The 19,156-nt window shown below is 38.1% G+C and overlaps 1 protein-coding gene across 3 annotated transcripts in view; it reads right to left on the minus strand.

The window, feature by feature from the left end:
* LOC140939192 (ubiquinone biosynthesis protein COQ4 homolog, mitochondrial-like) overlaps positions 1 to 19,156 on the minus strand; it is a 30,642-nt gene that overhangs the window by 5,990 nt on the left and 5,496 nt on the right. The window contains exons 5-9 of one of the 3 annotated variants that reach the window (XM_073388762.1): positions 19,136 to 19,156; positions 17,900 to 17,994; positions 15,666 to 15,767; positions 14,056 to 14,223; positions 12,821 to 13,302 (exon numbers count right to left, since the gene is read on the minus strand). The exon at positions 19,136 to 19,156 is cut by the window's right edge and continues 3 nt beyond it. In XM_073388762.1, the coding sequence (XP_073244863.1) occupies position 13,302; positions 14,056 to 14,223; positions 15,666 to 15,767; positions 17,900 to 17,994; positions 19,136 to 19,156 (387 nt within the window). In that variant the 3' untranslated portion in view covers positions 12,821 to 13,301. Of the gene's footprint in view, positions 1 to 12,820; positions 13,303 to 13,989; positions 14,224 to 15,665; positions 15,768 to 17,899; positions 17,995 to 19,135 lie in introns of those variants that run through there. The other 2 variants (XM_073388761.1, XM_073388760.1) reach the window with 2 other exon arrangements.

Here is a 19,156-nt window from a genome sequence, read left to right on the forward strand (position 1 = left end):
CTGCAAACGAGCAAAAAATCGGGCATTTTTTAATTGATCTACAGCACACAACTAAAACGACAGAACAACTCTGACAGCCAAATTGCAGTCTACTATCATCCATGTAACCAAAACACTAATAATCATTTTGGGCCATTGAAACAGGAAGAAATTAGAAAACTCACATTTGTTATAGTTTCCAAGCTTTTTCTTGCAGACAGGCCGATCCCTTTGTGTTTGTTTTAAGTCCTCTTCGTGAATTTTCTTTCATATTTCGCTGTAAAGGATGTTTAGCAGCTGAAGGACATATCAAGAAGCTCGAAATACTGCCTAGGTTACATTTTCAAAGGGCAAAAAGTGCTGAACGATAGGATGAAAGCAGAAAATAACAAAGCGACGCCATCTTAAAAATTCAGCACTCAGGAGGGACTGGCACTAGTAGTTGCCTTGTCCACAAGTGATGAATTACCAAACAGATAAAAAACAAGACGCCTAAAGTCGTTTCCGTGGGATGCGTTGGTCCATGGAAGCATAATAGCGTTCTATCTGAATTTGGAAAAATTAGGGAAACCGGAAAGATGTGTCATGTTATGAGCACGCAGTCTACTATTTCTTCCTAATCCACATCCCCTTTTTGCTTCCTCCCTATCCCCTACCACTTTCGACACCTGCTACGCAAGCTAAATTTATAGTTGTCAGTGGTCGCAAGGATGGAGTTGATCTTGTTTTGATCTATCGCTATGTAGTTATTTTCGTAGCACGATTTGGATAAGAAAAAGAAGTTATTTTGCATCAAAACAAGGTTTACCCGTGTAACTTAAATTGGAATGTTAACGGACACAAGTAATGGAAAACATGCGCATAATGCTCTCTGATTAACCTGAACAGGAACTATTATGTATAAAGATAGGTCATATCATGGTAGTAAGTTGCCACAGGCAACTTTTTCAAAGAGAAATAAACATTGTAGTTTTAGGTTAAGGGAACAAAACAAAACAAAACTTCCGCTTGCTTTTTCTAGGGTCGAACCCAGGGTTACAAAGTTCGATAAAGTTCCAATGTTTTAATCCAAGATGAAAGTTTAATATTCCAAGATGCTCTTGATATGGTTAAAAATTAATTGCAATGTGTTTCCAAGGTCTCAAAGTTAACATAGTTCCAATGATTATCCCTGATCCCAAGGAAAAATAAGTTTACTAAGGTCCTGATCCGTGTCCCATCCAGAAGTCCAATCCATACCAACAGCGAGTCGTCGATCGACGAGGACAATATTTTCGCGATTTCACCGTCAATCGTCAAGGGTACGAGTTGAAATTTACGCGATTTAACCTCCCATCGTCAAGGTGTTTTCGATAAAAAAAGGAAAAAACTGAACTCTAGCTGTGCTCGGCAAAAACTGGCGAACCCCGATCGGAAATCACGGCCCGCGACCAGACGCTACTAAAATCTTATGAAAAAGCTAGACCTAAATAAAAAAGAATCATGAAGGGAAGAAATAATTTGGCTTAGGTCGCCTTTCGTGACTTACCAGTATCTCGAAGGATTTCCCTGGTTAACAAGCCATCCTAAACCACGTGTGGAAAAACTCAATTCGACTTTCTTCAGAGGAAGCAAATCGATTAAAAATCGATACAGATTTTGTACAATCTGATTGGTCGGCTTGGAAGAAGCATTAATCGATAAAGATTTTAGGCAATCCTATTGGCTGGCTTTGCAATTTTGGGTACAACCGAACCGGATTTTTACCGTGGGAGTGCCACAGGCATCCCACGGAACAATCAAACCGGCTTATCAGCGACCTATTACAGTCCTATTTCTTCTTCTTCTTTCTACTTTTAGTTAAATTGTAGTCGTTTTTTTTTTCGGCGGAGTGATGGGGTGTGGTGAACAGGTGACCAATTGGCATTACTTTATTCAGTCTTCATTTGCTCTTCATTCACTTCATTTTGAGTTATCCCATATAAGTCTAAGCGTTTCTTTGGACTCTTTTTTGTATCATTTATTTTTGCGTTAGTCTTCAATCACCGTCCATGTCCCAGGGTCCACTCATCTCCTCATGATTTCCTGATGCACAGTTTCATAGTCCGGAAGGCTTCGCCCGAAGGGTACCTCTTTCAAGCATCAGGTGTATCAAAGGGTAGCTAGGAAATCACAAGTTGTAGTATGTGAAAGGAGAGGAAAATCTTTCATTAAGTATTTTAAAGAGCCTATTATTAAAATGCTTCGAAGAAACACGCCTTATGGCAATATCATTTACATGTTAAGATTACTCGAAAATGACCGGAAGACCTCCTTTCTTACCGATTTATTCTCACGAAGCAGATATAAAGGGTACAACTTTTTAATGGAAGATACACGAAAGGAGTACCTTTTGTCAAAAATAGTATATTTAAGGGTAAGGGACTGGACCTCGGGGCGAAGCCTCTCTGAACAAAGCTTTATTGAGTAGCCTCCCACCCCTCCCACCCCTCCCCCCACTCTCCCTTCTCCCTAGAGCTTTCCACAAGTTGCTCGCCAACTTTTTGGCAACTTATAGTATTTCGAGCAACTTTTTTCGTTTCAAGCAACTTTTTGCGTAATTTCTGATCAATTTCTCCTACTAGTTTTCTTCCAATTCTGAGATATCTGAGCAGTTTTTAGTGCTTAAATTGGCCTTGCTTCCATATTGCACAGTGTTTTAGTAGACAATTTATGAATTTCCTATGAAAAAGGAGCCAGATCCTCACGCCTTGGGGGCAGATGATGGGCGCAAGATGCAGCCGGGCTGCTAGGTCAGAGGTTTTTTTGAACAAAATTCGAAATGGCGGAGTCGATTCACAGAAGAAGGTCATTCAACAATTTTAATGGCTCATACTAGAATTTTTACAATTATTAATATTAATATTGATGTGTAGTCTTTACTTATACATTTTTATATATTGTGGTTTACGGGCTTCTGATGGCGGACAGAGTTATCTAGCAACGCTAATTACGCTGCAAAATTGCACAAAATTACTTTTTTACACTCTGCCAGGAGCCATATACATATAAGTCGGGGTAGTAGACCGTAACTGGATACCTTTTCCAGGGATGGGGCTATATATATATATATATATATCATAGCCATGATATATATAAATCCAGTGACGAAGAGATGTAGAAGATGTCAAAACTCGAGTTAACACTCAGACTCCTATTAAAAATTTTTGAACTGCCAAAAACTTGCATGGATCCGCCTTTTCTTTACATTCTTTACATGCAACCCACGGAACCGTAAAGTTTTTGAGCTGCAAACAGTATTGCAATCTATGGGGAATTTTCACGTTCCCTCTAAACGGGTTGCACAGGTAAAAATTCGTCCGGACCCGTGGCGTTTAGCTTGTGTGGACCGTGCAAAGAGCATACTGAAAAAGAAGTGAGCAGGAAAAACAATGAGGGGAAGGGGTACGGAGTGACAGCCGTAGGAACCCCTGTAATGGTACTTTCAACAAAAGCTCCTTCGGGATCCTTCCGGTAAACCAGATCTGGTAAACCCTTTGAATGGTTTATTTTGACAGCTCTTGTCAACATTCTATTACCTTATGGAAATGCGAAGTGATAACGATGAGATCATCAGTTAGAAGGCTTACTTTTAAACCGGGGGGAGGGACTACGCATATGAAAGGGGTGGGGATGCTCGTCGGAAATTTTGAATTAAACCCCTAAAGGAGACCGATCTGGGCGTGGCCCAAGCCTTTTTTGATCCCTAAAAGAGACCATGTTGAAACACAGACAAATGAGAAAACTTGGATGATATGAATGGCGTAAATAAAACGAATTAAAAATATACATATCAAAGATATATTTTTATCTTTTTTCGCGTGCTACCCTAAACGAGACCTTCACGGCTAAATATGATGGCGTTTTGCCCAGAACACCCTAAATGAGACCAAAATCCGAAATTTACACCCCTAAGCGAGACGACGAGCATCCCCACCACTTTCATATGCGGAGTCTCCCCCCCCCCCCCCCTCCCCCCGGGCTTTCAAAAATTACTTCGTTCGCTCTCTTGGCCGCTTTGCGGCCTAAAATGCCCGCTCCGCACGCTTATTCAACTGTTTATTTTAGGTGATAAAAATTACTGCAAATTTTACAGCAAGCAATATCTACTGCCCGTAGTTAGGCCGCACGCTTAGAAACTCGCGAGGTTAATATATATAGCAAGTCTAGCTAGCTCCCATGAGAGCGAAGTTAAGTGATTCATGAAGAGACAAAATAGATCTTTATATTTATATCTAGATTCACGGGACACCTCGAAATGAGGAGGCTAGGGAATGAAGCAATTAACCTGCGATCAAGCGTTCTTCTTGTTTTTTCCTTTGAAAGAAAAACAAGCTAAATTCAACTAAAAGAAGTAACTGAAGAAGAAATAAGACTGGAGTAGGTCGCTGATAAGCTGGTTTGTTTGTTTTTTGTTTTTTATCTTACTGGTAATTACAGGAGCCCATAGGCTCCTGGTAATAGTTCGTAATACCCAACGTTCGATAAAGGAACTTCTTACATGAATCCGAGGCTTTCTGGTTACATTTCTGTATTAGGTTTGGTTTTCTATGTGCTCAAGTCTCTTTTGGTAATTACGAGACAATTGAGTCCTGAAAAATTTGCAATTTTTGTCCTTATGTTAGATATCGAACGCAGCTACTAGTGCCAGTCCCTCCTGAGTGCTCAATTTCAAGATGGCGTCGCTTTGTTATTTTCTAGTTTCATCCTATCGTTCAGCACTTTTTGCCCTTTGAAAATGTAACCTAGGCAGTATTTCGAGCTTTTTGATATGTTCTCCAGCTGCTGAACATACTTTACAGCGAAATATGAAAGAAAATTCACGAAGAGGACTTAAAACAAACACAAAGGGATCGGCCTGTCTGCAAGAAAAAGCTTGGAAACTATAACAAATGTGAGTTTTCTAATTTCCTCCTGTTTCAATGGCCCAAAATGATTATTAGTGTTTTGGTTACATGGATGATAGTAGACTGCAATTTGGCTGTCAGAGTTGTTCTGTCGTTTTAGTTGTGCGCTGTAGATCAATTCAAAAATGCCCGATTTTTTGCTCGTTTGCAGACACTGAGTTTAGGTCAGATAAAATAAGAAAATTTTAGTCTTGTCCGTGGATACTTAACAAATCTTATGGTTTTAGAAAGTAGTTCTGTGATGTGTTGTATCGCATACAAAAAATAAACTTCGCTCGTTAAATTTGGAGGGTTCTGTGAGTTTCAGAAAATGGTAAAAATTTGCTTATAAAAATGGCATCCGAGGGGGTCGAAAAAAGTGATGCTCGTATCTCTAATACAAGAGCAGTGAAGAACCTATGTTTGGTATATTTGTCCATTGCTCCACCAGACCTATTTATGATGTTAGTATAAACTTATTCTGTCAACCCCCTTCCGTTGACATTTTTAACATTTTGCCCGGTTTTCTCTGACAACCACTCTTAATTTTGAACTCTGTCACTGCAGAATGACGCGGATTTTTGCAACTATCTGTTCTATTTATATCGCTCGTTAGCTCCGAAATAAAAATTTCTTAAGTGTTGGAAACCTTTTACAATTAATTCTAGACAAATCAAATAATTCATTCCTGACTGTTTTGTAATCCCTTTTTATCTGAAAATAAAAATAAAACATGCAAAAATGCTGTATTTCTCTAATTATAACAACTTATTTTGTATTTGTCCATCTCTTTTCGAAACCTATCTTAACAAGGCAAAATATAGCATCTAAGAAAAACTCTTAAGAGTTTTTAGCGTCGCAGGTTTCCGTCTTGAGGAGAAATAGAGCCACCAACTCCAGTACTTCTAACCGTCCATTTTTCAGCTGCGCTGAAAGCCCTTGTACTTGACATCACATTCGCACGGGAAGTTTTCCACTTGGGGATAAACAGGAAAAAAATATGACAATCACCTTATTCTTTTCATTACCCCAATCGCAAAGTGCCCGTGCGAATGTGATGGAAAATCAAACAAGCTTGATTAAATTACCTAATACAAGGGTTTCCGTTGCAGCTGAAAATGGATCGATTAAAGTACTTAATGGGGTCTGTAGCTTTATTTCTCCTCAAGACGGGAACCTTCGAAACGCGATTCAAAAACGTAACCAACACGCATATAGGTAGGCTCGGGTCACCTTAAAAACCCAAATTTTACGTCACACTTCTTTCATCTATATTTTCTCGGTTATTCTCAAACTCATTAATAATTCATTAAGAAAATACAAAGGAAATTAATGTTTAATGAGTGTTTGGAAATCGGATAAAACACTGCTTAGTATTTGCATCCTTAATTTCTCCTTCAAAAATGATTTTGTTTGAGAAGAAATATCAAACATTCGACACAGTGTTTCATCACCAGATGAAACACCTCGAAGTTCGTCAAAAATACTCCGCTGCGCGTCGTATTTTCAACTCTCTTCTCGGTGTTTCATCTGGTGATGAAACACTGCATCTCATGTTTGATATATTACTTGAAAAATGATGCTAACCTTTCTTCATATAACCCCGATCATTCGGGCTCATTCCATTGCCTTGCTTTCGTTCGTCGAGTTTTTCGTTCAGGTTTCCACAATATTCCTGCAGCTGGTCACATCAAGCTTAGGCAGGCCGAGAGAACGAAGGTGTGACGATAGGTTTAGTCAGTTCCAAGCACAAATCGGGGAGATAAGCGTTAAGAGAACTCGAGCGACTTCGGCTTAAGAACAACAAGGAGAAAACTAACTCTACAACTCGCTTGGCTAGCGGGAAAGGAACTCGTCACTATTCCAAGGTACTAGGATCTGCTACAACTGGAAACAGGACAGGACTCAAACTTGGACTTCAACAGTTTAATCTTCAGCTCGTGAACGTAAATCATACAGTCAAATATATCCGCAATGTAAAATCGAAAAACAGGAATAACAGTGCTCTATTTATACAAACCGACCAACTTTGCCTTATTACAACATCACAAAACAAATGGAAAGAAGGCTGAATAAAATCAGCTGAACAGCGAAAACAAATCTGGATAAATCCAGTTTTAAAGTTCATATGTTAAACTAAATAACTCAAAATTAAATGTCAGTCAAGCAAGTGAATTTTAGGAAACCTACAAAGAAAGCTGTGTAAACGAATTCGAGTTTCCTTTGCTCAGGATCCCTCAAAATGTCAAAACTGAAAACTACGAACGGTTGGTATTTGAACAGGCGAAAGATCCAGTTATTCAGTGACTAAGCTGTATAATTATCCAGAAACAAATTATCCTTTTAAAAGTAAACATTGAAGTAAAATGTGTATAATTTAAGGGAACTAAAACAACTCAATGCAAATTCAATGCAAATCACGGTTAACACAACTTCAAAGGGAATATTTAAAAGCTAGATGTGAAATTCGAATCAAATAAGGAATACATGGGAAATCTCTCCTTACAACGGAAAAACTAATTTTTTTTTTTTTTCAATTTTAATCTCTGTTGATCTTGTTACCCTTAGACGAACTTTAACATTTCATCCTTTATTGATTTAACCTTCTTTCAATGATATCAATGTTATGCTTTATATTTTTATATATTTTTCGGGTGAATTACGGGATAGCGCTGCTGTTTTATTTTCCACTTGATTTAAAGTCTCTTACTTGTCTTCCTTTATTCAGCTATTAAAAATAAAACTTTCTTTAAATCATACTCCAAAAGAAAATAGAAAAGAAACATGGTTAGGATTTTAGGATTTGCAAAGAAACATCTTAGAGAATGCCTTAGCATAAAAGCTGTTCATTGTTCCGTAACACACAGGATGCAAAGCACTTGGCAAACAAATTAATATAAAACTATACCTTCGCATTAGGCTATGATACCGAAATTTCCACTCGTTTACATCAGCTAAACTTTCCCACAAAAACACGGCTTGATATGGGAAATAACAAATCACAAATATTAGAATTATCGCAAATATCATCTTCAGTAAATCTTGCTCGGCGTCAGTGGTGTTTTCTGGCTTGGTGCATCTACGGTTATTCACATCTATTAAGACTAGGCCTGGTCGGTGTTCTTCTGGCGTCGTAGTTTCTCTCCTCCGATAGTTAGTGTGGAGTTCTAGGGGTGCAACTGAGGAAAGGGTGCTCGAGTTACTGCGAGCATAGGAAGTGTTTTGGCCGATTCGCTGTCTTAGGTTCCACGCTACCGCTCCGTAAGATGCTAGCATGACCAGGTAGGGTAGGGCATAATTCAGGGTGAATAACACGAAAGAATAGGCATAGACATTCCCAAAAGGATACAATTCACAATGGCCACCTACGAACCTGTTTCGAATGAATATGGGCACACAGACAGCAGTAGGGACAAGCCACAAACAGGAAAAGATCACAGTCTTCAATTTCCCAGATACGTGTTTTTGGATGGGGTTGATGAATACTCGGTAGCGGTAGAATGCGAGCGCTGCCAGCGAATAAGTTACTACCATCAATGAAATAACTTGGATGGGATGGTCAACGCACCAGATATCGTGGATGACAACATTCTTGTGTCCTTTTTCATACTGCCAGACGTACATGATCGGTAAGCAGAGAGAGTTGACGATTTCTGCAAAGGCCATGTTGGCAACGAGATGGTATGAAAACGGCTTGCGGTGAGGCGCTCTCCAAATTGCTTTACAAACGACCGAGTTACCGATCAAGCTGGCCAAGATGATCAGTGTAAACAAGGTATGACGAAAAACACGCAGGGGTAGAGTTTCCTGGTATTGGATCACTCCGTAGTCTTCAGAAGTTCCACTGATAACAGACGTGTTGTTCAGCGATGTCATCGTGTTCTTCCAGTTCAACTAAGTTTTCTTTTAAGAGGGTGTGTTCCAAGGCGACTTGCAACCTTCTGACTTCTTCACAACACTGCAGCTGTCTTATAAATGTTTGATCTGCATTATAAATGGCAACTTAGAACTTTACTGACGGTTTTAATGAACACTCCTGAGCGGACACCAAAACATTTGTCAAGAAACAACTTGACATGCACTTTAAAAAAAAATAATGGAAATATGCAAAATAAGCATGACGTTTCACTTAACAGGAATATCAAAAGAACGCATAAATCGAAAACTACACGGGGTTGTTCTCAGTTTTTATATTTCGAGCTTTTCTGTCTTTCTTTTTTTTTCTAATATCATTGTATTTGGTACTTTCTTTACAAATTGTGAAATTTCCGTCTTTAAAGAAGCCTTAAACCAGGTGCTGTTAAATATTCTTTGCTGAGAACGGTCGTGTGCCAATTTTAGGACAAAGCATAATCGACTTAATTGCCACATTGTCAACGCACTGAACCACTCAGTTTCATGGTAACACACGCAAAATATTTTGTTTGTTTTTAAAAAAAGCGTTTCGCCTGAAGTTTCGCGTTACATGAACATTCTAACCGGTGTAAACTGACAAAATAAAAATAAGGTATTTCAGTAAATTCTTATCACTGGCAGGAAAGGGATTTGGACTGTTACTAAAGCCAACAACTCAAAGCCCAACCTTTTTGATTTTTTTTTTTTTTCAGTAACATGAAAGTAAACTAAAAGTTTTATTGTCCAGAGAAACTGATATGAAAAATATTTGGACGTTTGAGCACGTCTCCTGAATCTACAAGCACATCTGCGTTTATCTTAAAGTTCTTTACAATAACAGAACTGTTACAAGTGTCTAAATTGCTTTTGCTTTAAAAGCACCCTTTTTATCGAAATTTTATAATATGACGGCGCCAAATAATTTTTGCACTTAAAAATAATGGTAAAATCTCAAAAAATTGCCAAAATTCCAGAACACCTTGTTTCTTTTCTTGAATCCATAAATCTTATCTCTCCATAAAAAAAAATTACTCAATATCTTCTTTTTACTGTTTTATGCTATTTTTTTCCAAAAAAAGATAAACAAAATTTGACTTCCGTTTTATCGTTTTGTGTTTTTTCGAAAGAAGAAACACAAAAAACGAAAAACGAAATTCGACTTCCGTTTTATCGTTTTTCCTTTTATGTACAAACAAACAAAAAAAACGGAAAAACGAACAATGACTTCCGTTTTATCGTTTTTCTTTTTATGTACAAGAAAACACAAAAACGGAAAAACAAAAATCGACTTCCGTTTTATCTTTTTTCGTTTTTTGTACGAACAAACACAAAATACATTATTGCTTTAACCTTCTTTCAATGATATCAATATTATGCTTTATATTTTTATATATTTTTCGGGTGAATTACGGGATAGCGCTGCTGTTTTATTTTCCACTTGATTTAAAGTCTCTTACTTGTCTTCCTTTATTCAGCCATTAAAAATAAAACTTTCTTTAAATCATACTCCAAAAGAAAATAAAAAAGAAACATGGTTAGGATTTTAGGATTTGCAAAGAAACATCTTAGAGAATGCCTTAGCATAAAAGCTGTTCATTGTTCCGTAACACACAGGATGCAAAGCACTTGGCAAACAAATTAATATAAAACTATACCTTCGCATTAGGCTATGATACCGAAATTTCCACTCGTTTACATCAGCTAAACTTTCCCACAAATACACGGCTTGATATGGGAAATAACAAATTACAAATATTAGAATTATCGCAAATATCATCTTCAGTAAATCTTGCTCGGCGTCAGTGGTGTTTTCTGGCTTGGTGCATCTACGGTTATTCACATCTATTAAGACTAGGCCTGGTCGGTGTTCTTCTGGCGTCGTAGTTTCTCTCCTCCGATAGTTGGTGTGAAGTTCTAGAGGTGCAACTGGAGAAAGGGTGCTCGAGTTTCTGCGAGCATAGGAGGTGTTTTGGGCGATTCGCTGTCTTAGCTTCCATGCTACCGCTCCGTAAGATGCTAGCATGACCAGGTAGGGTAGGACATACTTCAGGGTGAAATACACAAGAGAATAGGCATAGACATTCCCAACAGGATGCAATTCACAATGGCCACCTACGAACCTGTTTCGAATGAATATGGGCACACAGACAGCAGTAGGGACAAGCCACAAACAGGAAAAGATCACAGTCTTCAATTTCCCAGATACGTGTTTTTGGATGGAGTTGATGAGTACTCGGTAGCGGTAGAATGCGAGCGCTGCCAGCGAATAAGTTACTACCATCAATGAAATAACTTGGATGGGATTGTCAACGCACCAGATATCGCGGATGACAACATTCTTGTGTCCTTTTTCATACTGCCAGACGTACATGATCGGTAAGCAGAGAGAGTTGACGATTTCTGCAAAGGCCATGTTGGCAACGAGATGGTATGAAAACGGCTTGCGGTGAGGCGCTCTCCAAATTGCTTTGCAAACGACCGAGTTACCGATCAAGCTGGCCAAGATGATCAGTGTAAACAAGGTATGACGAAAAACACGCAGGGGTAGAGTTTCCTGGTATTGGATCACTCCGTAGTCTTCAGAAGTTCCACTGACAACAGACGTGTTGTTCAGCGATGTCATCGTGTTCTTCCAGTTCAACTAAGTTTTCTTTTAAGAGGGTGTGTTCCAAGGCGACTTGCAACCTTCTGACTTCTTCACAACACTGCAGCTGTCTTATAAATGTTTGATCTGCATTTTAAATGAGAACTTAGAACTTTAATGACGGTTTAAATGAACACTCCTGAGCGGACACCAAAACATTTGTCAAGAAACAACTTGATATGCACTTTAAAAAAAAATAATGGAAATATGCAAAATAAGCATGACGTTTCACTTAACAGGAATATCAAAAGAACGCATGAATCGAAAACTACACGGGGATGTTCTCAGTTATTATATTTCGAGCTTTTCTGTCTTTCCTTTTTTTTTCTAATATCATTGTATTTGGTACTTTCTTTACAAATTGTGAAATTTCCGTCTTTAAAGAAGCCTTAAACCAGGTGCTGTTAAATATTCTTTGCTGAGAACGGTCGTGTGCCAATTTTAGGACAAAGCATAATCGACTTAATTGCCACATTGTCAACGCACTGAACCACTCAGTTTCATGGTAACACACGCAAAATATTTTGTTTGTTTTTAAAAAAAGCGTTTCGCCTGAAGTTTCGTGTTACATGAACATTCTAACCGGTGTAAACTGACAGAATAAAAATAAGGTATTTCAGTAAATTCTTATCACTGGGAGGAAAGGGATTTGGACTGTTACTAAAGCCAACAACTCAAAGCCCAAGCCTTTTGATTTTTTTTTTTGGTTCAGTAACATGAAAGTAAACTAAAAGTTTTATTGTCCAGAGAAACTGATATGAAAAATATTTGGACGTTTGAGCACGTCTCCTGAATCTACAAGCACATCTGCGTTTTTCTTAAAGTTCTTTACAATAACAGAACTTAGAACTTCAGGCGCAGAGTTCAGATCTGCACAAACATGCATTGCGGTCCTTTCTAAGCAAGTTGATAAGGTGGCTCCTAACATTCTTCACAACGCAGACTATTTGCTTTTTCAGTCCTTGCTGATGGTACACCGCCTGAATGTAAAATGACGTTGTCAAATTTGTACGTTTTTTCTTTCAGTGCTACTAACTCATACTAAGGGCTGTGGTCTCTGACATTCATCATCAATTGTGATCAAAACATTTCTTTTCCCTTTTTGTCTTTTTGACAAAAAACGCGAAAGAGGTCATGCAAACATGAGGTTGAACCTGAAGAACCAACATTTTTAAAGGAGCAAAGAAAAAAACATCAGACTATTTTAATTTGGCATTTAAAAACCTTAACATTAAAAATGGCCCCATCATGTCCAAGTGTTATTATTTTCTTTACCCGAAAAAAATAACCTGGTCTTGCTTAGTAACATGACCCTGCGATACTAAACGTCATTAGTTATCTAGAACTAAAACCAAACGAATTTCCACTTCTCTCCAGTGTTTACTCAAATTTCCATCCACTCAACACTACTTTTCCCGTAAAATAAGTTCAATGTCACTGATATAATTACAGCTTTTTCTTCCTGTTTTTAAATGTTCTACTACGTCTCCCATTTTCACATAAACACAAAGCACGTTCATCAAACTTTATTATCATTCGTTTCATCGGTTTAGTACATCTATTCATCGGTATCTCTTTCGCGTCGTTTTCTACATTCTTGACCACTAAAAACAGAAAAACGTTGCAAACCTCTCTTAGTATGGCGTACATCATCCTTTTTTAGATTCTTGTTTTGATCCAGAAAAGCACCTGCCTTTCCATCCTCTTGCAATAAATCCACAAATTGACAAGAACGAAAAAAAATTGTCTTCTCATGCAGTCATCTAACTTAATCATACATTTGTGAAATATTGTTTTTAATTTCCTGTACGATAATGAAACTGTTTTTTTTCCTTCATCTTAGATCATCGTTTAACTACAATTTTCTTTTCTCTAATTAACCTAAAAGAGCAAAAAACAAGAAAAAGTGTGTTAATGAATAATTAGTCAGTTCATGATGCCAAACCGATTTTCAAATTATTCATTTATCATGAGATAAATAAAAATTCTGTTTCATAAAATGTTTCATTTATCATGCAACAATTACGACAACAAATTAGAATACCGTAAATTCTCTATTAAGTCCCCCCTCTCAAATAAGCACCCCCTCTCTATTAACCCCCCCCCCCCCCTCCCCCAATCCTTATTCTTCACCAAAAAATTAACAATTAACGTGGACTGATCAGTTATGGTTCATTCAGGCTGGAAGCTCATATTGTTTTTGGTCTTCGGCTGCATGACCTCCAACTTCATATGCTTAACTTTCTCAACTTTGCGCTCTAGTTCTCTGTGGAGAATTGTCACAATTTTCTTATCGTTAGACAAAGCAGTATACCGCCCAGTAACCACAAGTCCGTCCTCGAGAAACCTTGCTCCTGTCGATGAAAATTCTAAGCTGCAACCTTCACGAGATAAAAATTTACACAGCAGAAATGATAATTCTACAGGTGATGCGTTTCGCTAAATTAAATAAGCCCCCCCCCGTCTCTTTTAAGCTGCCCTCTCTATTAAGCCCCCCCCCCCCCCCCTTAAAAGTGCTTGAAAAAAAAATAAGGCAATAATAATAGAGGATTTACGATACGGTACGGTTCATCTTTCATAACATATACAACGCGTACTTCACCTCAAAATAAACTAAAAATACGTATTATTTACTAAGAGATGCTCTGGATTTTGGGCGCAGGAACAAAGTTCAATCTTTGACAAAGGTCCTCCAATGGTTCCTCAAAGTGTTTCTCAAAATAAACGTTCATGAAAAACTTAGATTGATAGCCACAGTACACAGCCCAGGGGATGTAATATTTCCTCAGGTTGGCGCGTTCCCTGTAGAGAAATTTACAGGGCAAGAGTTATTAATAGGCGAGACTACAAGAGCCTCTCTGTGAGTACCCTGGCTGCCTCGTTCCCAGGCGTCTCAACTGTAGAAAACAGAAAACGCCACTGCACTCTATTCCGCACTCTTTTTCTTTATTTTCACATATACTAAATAAATTGTATTTCACATGTGATATAATACGTATTTTATTTCCTGTGCACATTCTATTCCGCACTCTTTTTTTTTTTCTTATTTTCCATTTAAGTTTGTTAAAACACCCAAAAAATCCGAAGTCTATTCACTTCTGTTTGAAGCTGTTTTGAGGGAGTCGGCTAGACCTCATATTCTTTACAAATCGCGCGTAACAGACCACACCCTGACTAAGAAACCGGGACTACCTTGTGGTTGCGGCTTATACTGGCGGGGAAAACTGCTAAAGGTTTTATATATGTTTTTCTCGTTCTTTACTATCTAAATAACCTTTAAAAAGCACCATTTGCTTCACAACCCTAGAAACCTGTCAGAGCTACATCTGGCAGAGCCAAGTAAAACGTCACTTGAAAAAAAAAACAGCATTTTAAAATCACGCCCTTTCTTTTAATTGCTTCACTATGTTTTTTTTATTTTTTGGTTGTTTTAGTTTTTGTTTTTTGCTTTATTGACGTGAAGGGAATGTTCATGGTGTAAATTAGTTTACAGAGAAAAAGGAAAATTAGCCAGTCTGTCTTCACTTTCTCTTTGGACGTTATACCCGTAGTTTTGCAGAGAACGGCAAAGTGACGTAAAACGCACGAGTAAAGGCACTGCTTAGCTAATCAAATGTTTGTTGTGCTTTGTCTCACGAATTGGTGCTGTTCTTTTTGGAAGGAAATTATCTCCGATTGTTTGTTTATTTTTTATTTGTACACTCATCACTCATAACATAACTTCGAGGCTTTAAGGGGGGAAAATTGCAACTTTTTCACGACTCTGTTTTGTCGCAATTCCCAGAAGAGACTTGAGCACAAAGAAAACCAAACCAAATATAGAAATATGACCAGAAAGCATCGGAGAGATGTTAGAATTTTTAAATATCAAACGTGGGTTATTACCACAGCTTGGCCTCGATTGCAAGCTAGCTCCATTCCACGACGGAAAAAACTGAAAGTGATCAATTGCCTGGGTACGAGTGGTTTTTGCTCGCGTACGGGGATTTAATGTGGCGAAGATGCTACGGGGCCGTCCGCAAGCCAATGCGTCTTCGGCCGAAGGCCGAGCAGCGAAGCCTTGAGATAAAACTTCCGCGCGGGTCACTATAACGACTTGACCGAAACCGGAAAACGCGCATGTAAAGTCTCTGGCACCCACCCTAGGTATATAGGCCGGAGTAGAAAATTATCTGATCAATTAACCAGTGAACCAAGTAATTCTTATGGATAGAAGTATTAATTAGAATAATTTCCTTCCGTACCTTGGTGTTACTCTAATAGGTGCCACAATGGAACTCAAAGCGCACATGGGCAATCCAGTTTGTATCATCTCGTACCACTTTACAGCTATTTCATGAGGAACACTATTAAAAATGAACAAATAAAATGGACTTTAGAGTTACTTGAATATTCATGTTATTAACCTTTCCACTGCCGACAAGGACATGGTAAGAAATATGATAACTATTCCAAAGAACATTAAGGAAATTTGAAATACGTCAAGTATGTCCACTTTGAATCATACTACAAGACCATTACCAGACGTTCAGTCTCTTATAAGGAGTACCATCTGAGAACAGTGAAGGTAGTTACCATTTTTTTCATGAAATAGTTAAACGGCAACATCAATCGTCCGTTGAAGTTCTTGATTCGAGATCCAAGCACAAACAAAGTTTAAAACTCTTTCCAAAGCCGGGGTGAAGGGAGACTGATCACAGCCCTATTTGTTTTGTTTTGTTTTTGTTGTACGGATGGCTCGTCAATTTCAACTATGTAAGCACTTATAGCAGGCTTTTAGGTAAAAGCGATCACCTATCTACTTTACTCCTTTAATACATAAGTGAAATGTATTGTTATAATGGATAAATAGGCCATCCTAAAATGAATTGACCCATTTTTTAATTTTGAATAAATTGAATGAAGGACACTTTTTTTCACCTACAGTACAAATATTCTGGTACGTTTGCTAACCGTAAATATGAAGAACTTTTTTACCCCAAAATTCGAAAATGTGCGACCCCGTTCTAGTAAATCTATTGAAAATGCGACCCCATTATAATCAATCCAGTCGTGAAAATGCGACCCCATCCAGCGGCCCCTTCTCAGTAGCCTCTTATAAGGAAGTGCGCCCCGTCCCCCGGTCTGCGTGTTTTCTAATCTCACCTAAAGCGCCGCGCATTTGAGTCTCTTGGTGAAAAAAGTCAAATCTTTATAATCTTGTTCGTTTGGTGTTTTGATTTTGTTCGTTTTGGTAATTTCAATGTCAAAAGAAAATAGCTCTATCCTTTGGGCCCAACAAACGACTTGACTTTTGAGTAAATTTTCCTAACAAGTAACATGAGAACTGTATGGAGTAATACGGAGAATATGTATGCGAGACTACAGTTGAAACAGGTAAACAGTCTCAGTACCATATTGAGTCTGGTTGCTTCACAATTAGCCTTACTCCAAAGTACTAATGACTTTGAAATATAACAAACTAAAACAACGCCATTGAACATCTTGCGAACTTAATTATGTTGGGTGGAATTGTATGACGACAGAATACCCGCCGGCCCCTTCATGCCACTTTATTTGCATGTGTCGGAAAGCTTTGATAAAAGAGGCCTTACAACAATGGATCAGCTTTTGTTATTCAACAAGCTGTATATGAAGTGGCCGGGTATTCTGCAGTTTAGCTAAAGAAAAAGGCGCTATTTAAAGGATTGATAAGGTAGATACAAAAATAGAAAGTGACTAAGTTGGGATCGCGAAAATTACATATTTGCCCAAAAGTGACTAAGATGGGGTCTACAATTGGCCACAAAATAGACTATAATGGGGTAGGGGCTCTGAGAGGCCAGCGGCACATACCCAGCAAAAATTAACCCAAGTAATCCCCCCGGGCATGCAATGCACTATCAGCTGTAAAAACATCGTTAAACTGCGGCAAAAACCACTGGGCTATCGATTGGAAAATCGAACGATGCTTTTTTCATCTTAGGGGTTTCTTTTGCGGCAAGATGACAAGTCACTATTAAAGTCACTAACACTTATGGCAACCATTCTTCAAGGTGAAAAGAACCTCGATCTAAATCTGTTACAGTGGAAACTCGATTTCACGAACCTCTATATAACGAAGTCCTCGATATAACGAACGATTTTCTTTACCCCAGTAATTGTGATAGTAAAATATATGAAAAAGAACCTCGATATAACGAAGCCTCGAAGTGGCGAACAAATTTTGTCAGTCCCTTGGCCCTTCGTTAAATCGAGGTTCCACTGTATTTAGAAAGTAGGCACTGTGAGTACTGAAGACTTGTTTACCATAAGAGAGACTATTAGAGGTACAAAATGAAATTTTATCAGGTTGTTGTTCTTTTTTGGCATCAACTCTAACTGTTGAGTTAAAGGTCACTTTAACACACATCTGCCATCACTCTGCTCACAATGTACCAAATTCTCGTATTGAATGAATAAAATTGAACATATTTAAAAGCTTATTTTGTGCTCAAACCTTATTGATAAGCCAGCCAGAGTGTGGACAAAATCGTGAACCTCCCTGTACCGCTGCATTACATAAGCGAGATCAGAGTCATCTATAAACTTCACCTAAATAAAGGACCAAAAGATATCTTAAATTTCTACCTTTGGGTAAAAGTTGTTAGTCAGATATCTCATTAGAACGGCAGCTATGAGTCACACACAGCACTGCCACTTATCCTGGATGGATGCAAGTCCATACTACATGTAGAGTTACAGCCCTTCTACACTGGACTGAGAAATTTGTTTATCTCATCTAAAAAATCAAGAGTGTGCCTTTATCAAATTTTACCCAAGTGCAATGAGACTGAAATGCATAGATATTAAGTACATGAAGAAATTCTCGCATGTTCAATCAAGCCTTCACCATATGAGACAGTCTTACCGCTCAGTGGTTAGAGCATCCAACTGGTAACTGGACTGTTGTGGGTTCAATTGCTACCACACGGCCTCAGATTATTTTCATTACTTATCACTACTTTAGTTTCATTACACTTGGGCGGTTGGTTGGTTCAAAGTGTACACAACACTATCTTACTTCATCTGCTTGTGAGATGCAGGTAATTTAACTTGTTGCTTTGAATAGTGTCCAGTAGTACTCGCAAGATAAAAAGCCCTGTGACTACCCAAAGCGTACAACCTGCGCTCTACATGAGTCACCTACAGATCAGTACTTCAAGCACCAAACAGTTAACTGAAAGATTGTGAGTTCCATTCCTGCTGGGAGGGCCTGGATTTTTTCCGAGCATTTGTTCATATACTTAATATTTAACAAACTGGAAACAAGGGTGCATAAATCACAAAGCAGCATGGAATTTTAATCCTCAATAGGGTATTCCTCCTAAACCCCCTCCTTTTTTTGCTACACAAGAAAAGGAAAAAATGTACTTTAAATGAGTGCTCGTGCCTGTGCTTATTCTATGCTGGTTCTCAAAATATTTTTCTTTGTGCTTGGAGTATGGCACAAATGTGAGTACAACCTTAATAGTGTTTAAACTGAAAACTCTGACTAAGGTACAGAAACTTTAGATTTATGAACCATTACCAAATTTGTACCGAAAAATATGTTTCATGGCACTGTATAGGTCCTGTGCCATTATACAAATGCATCAGAAAACGTTTTTCTTGGACATGACTCCCATGATATTCTTAGTTTCAATCAAATTATATTAAACTATAGTTATTTTACAAAAAAATAGTTTCTTCTTACCTCATCTCTATCAGGAGAAAG

Source organism: Porites lutea, chromosome 5 (assembly GCF_958299795.1).
Source record: "Porites lutea chromosome 5, jaPorLute2.1, whole genome shotgun sequence".
NCBI lineage: Eukaryota > Metazoa > Cnidaria > Anthozoa > Scleractinia > Poritidae > Porites > Porites lutea.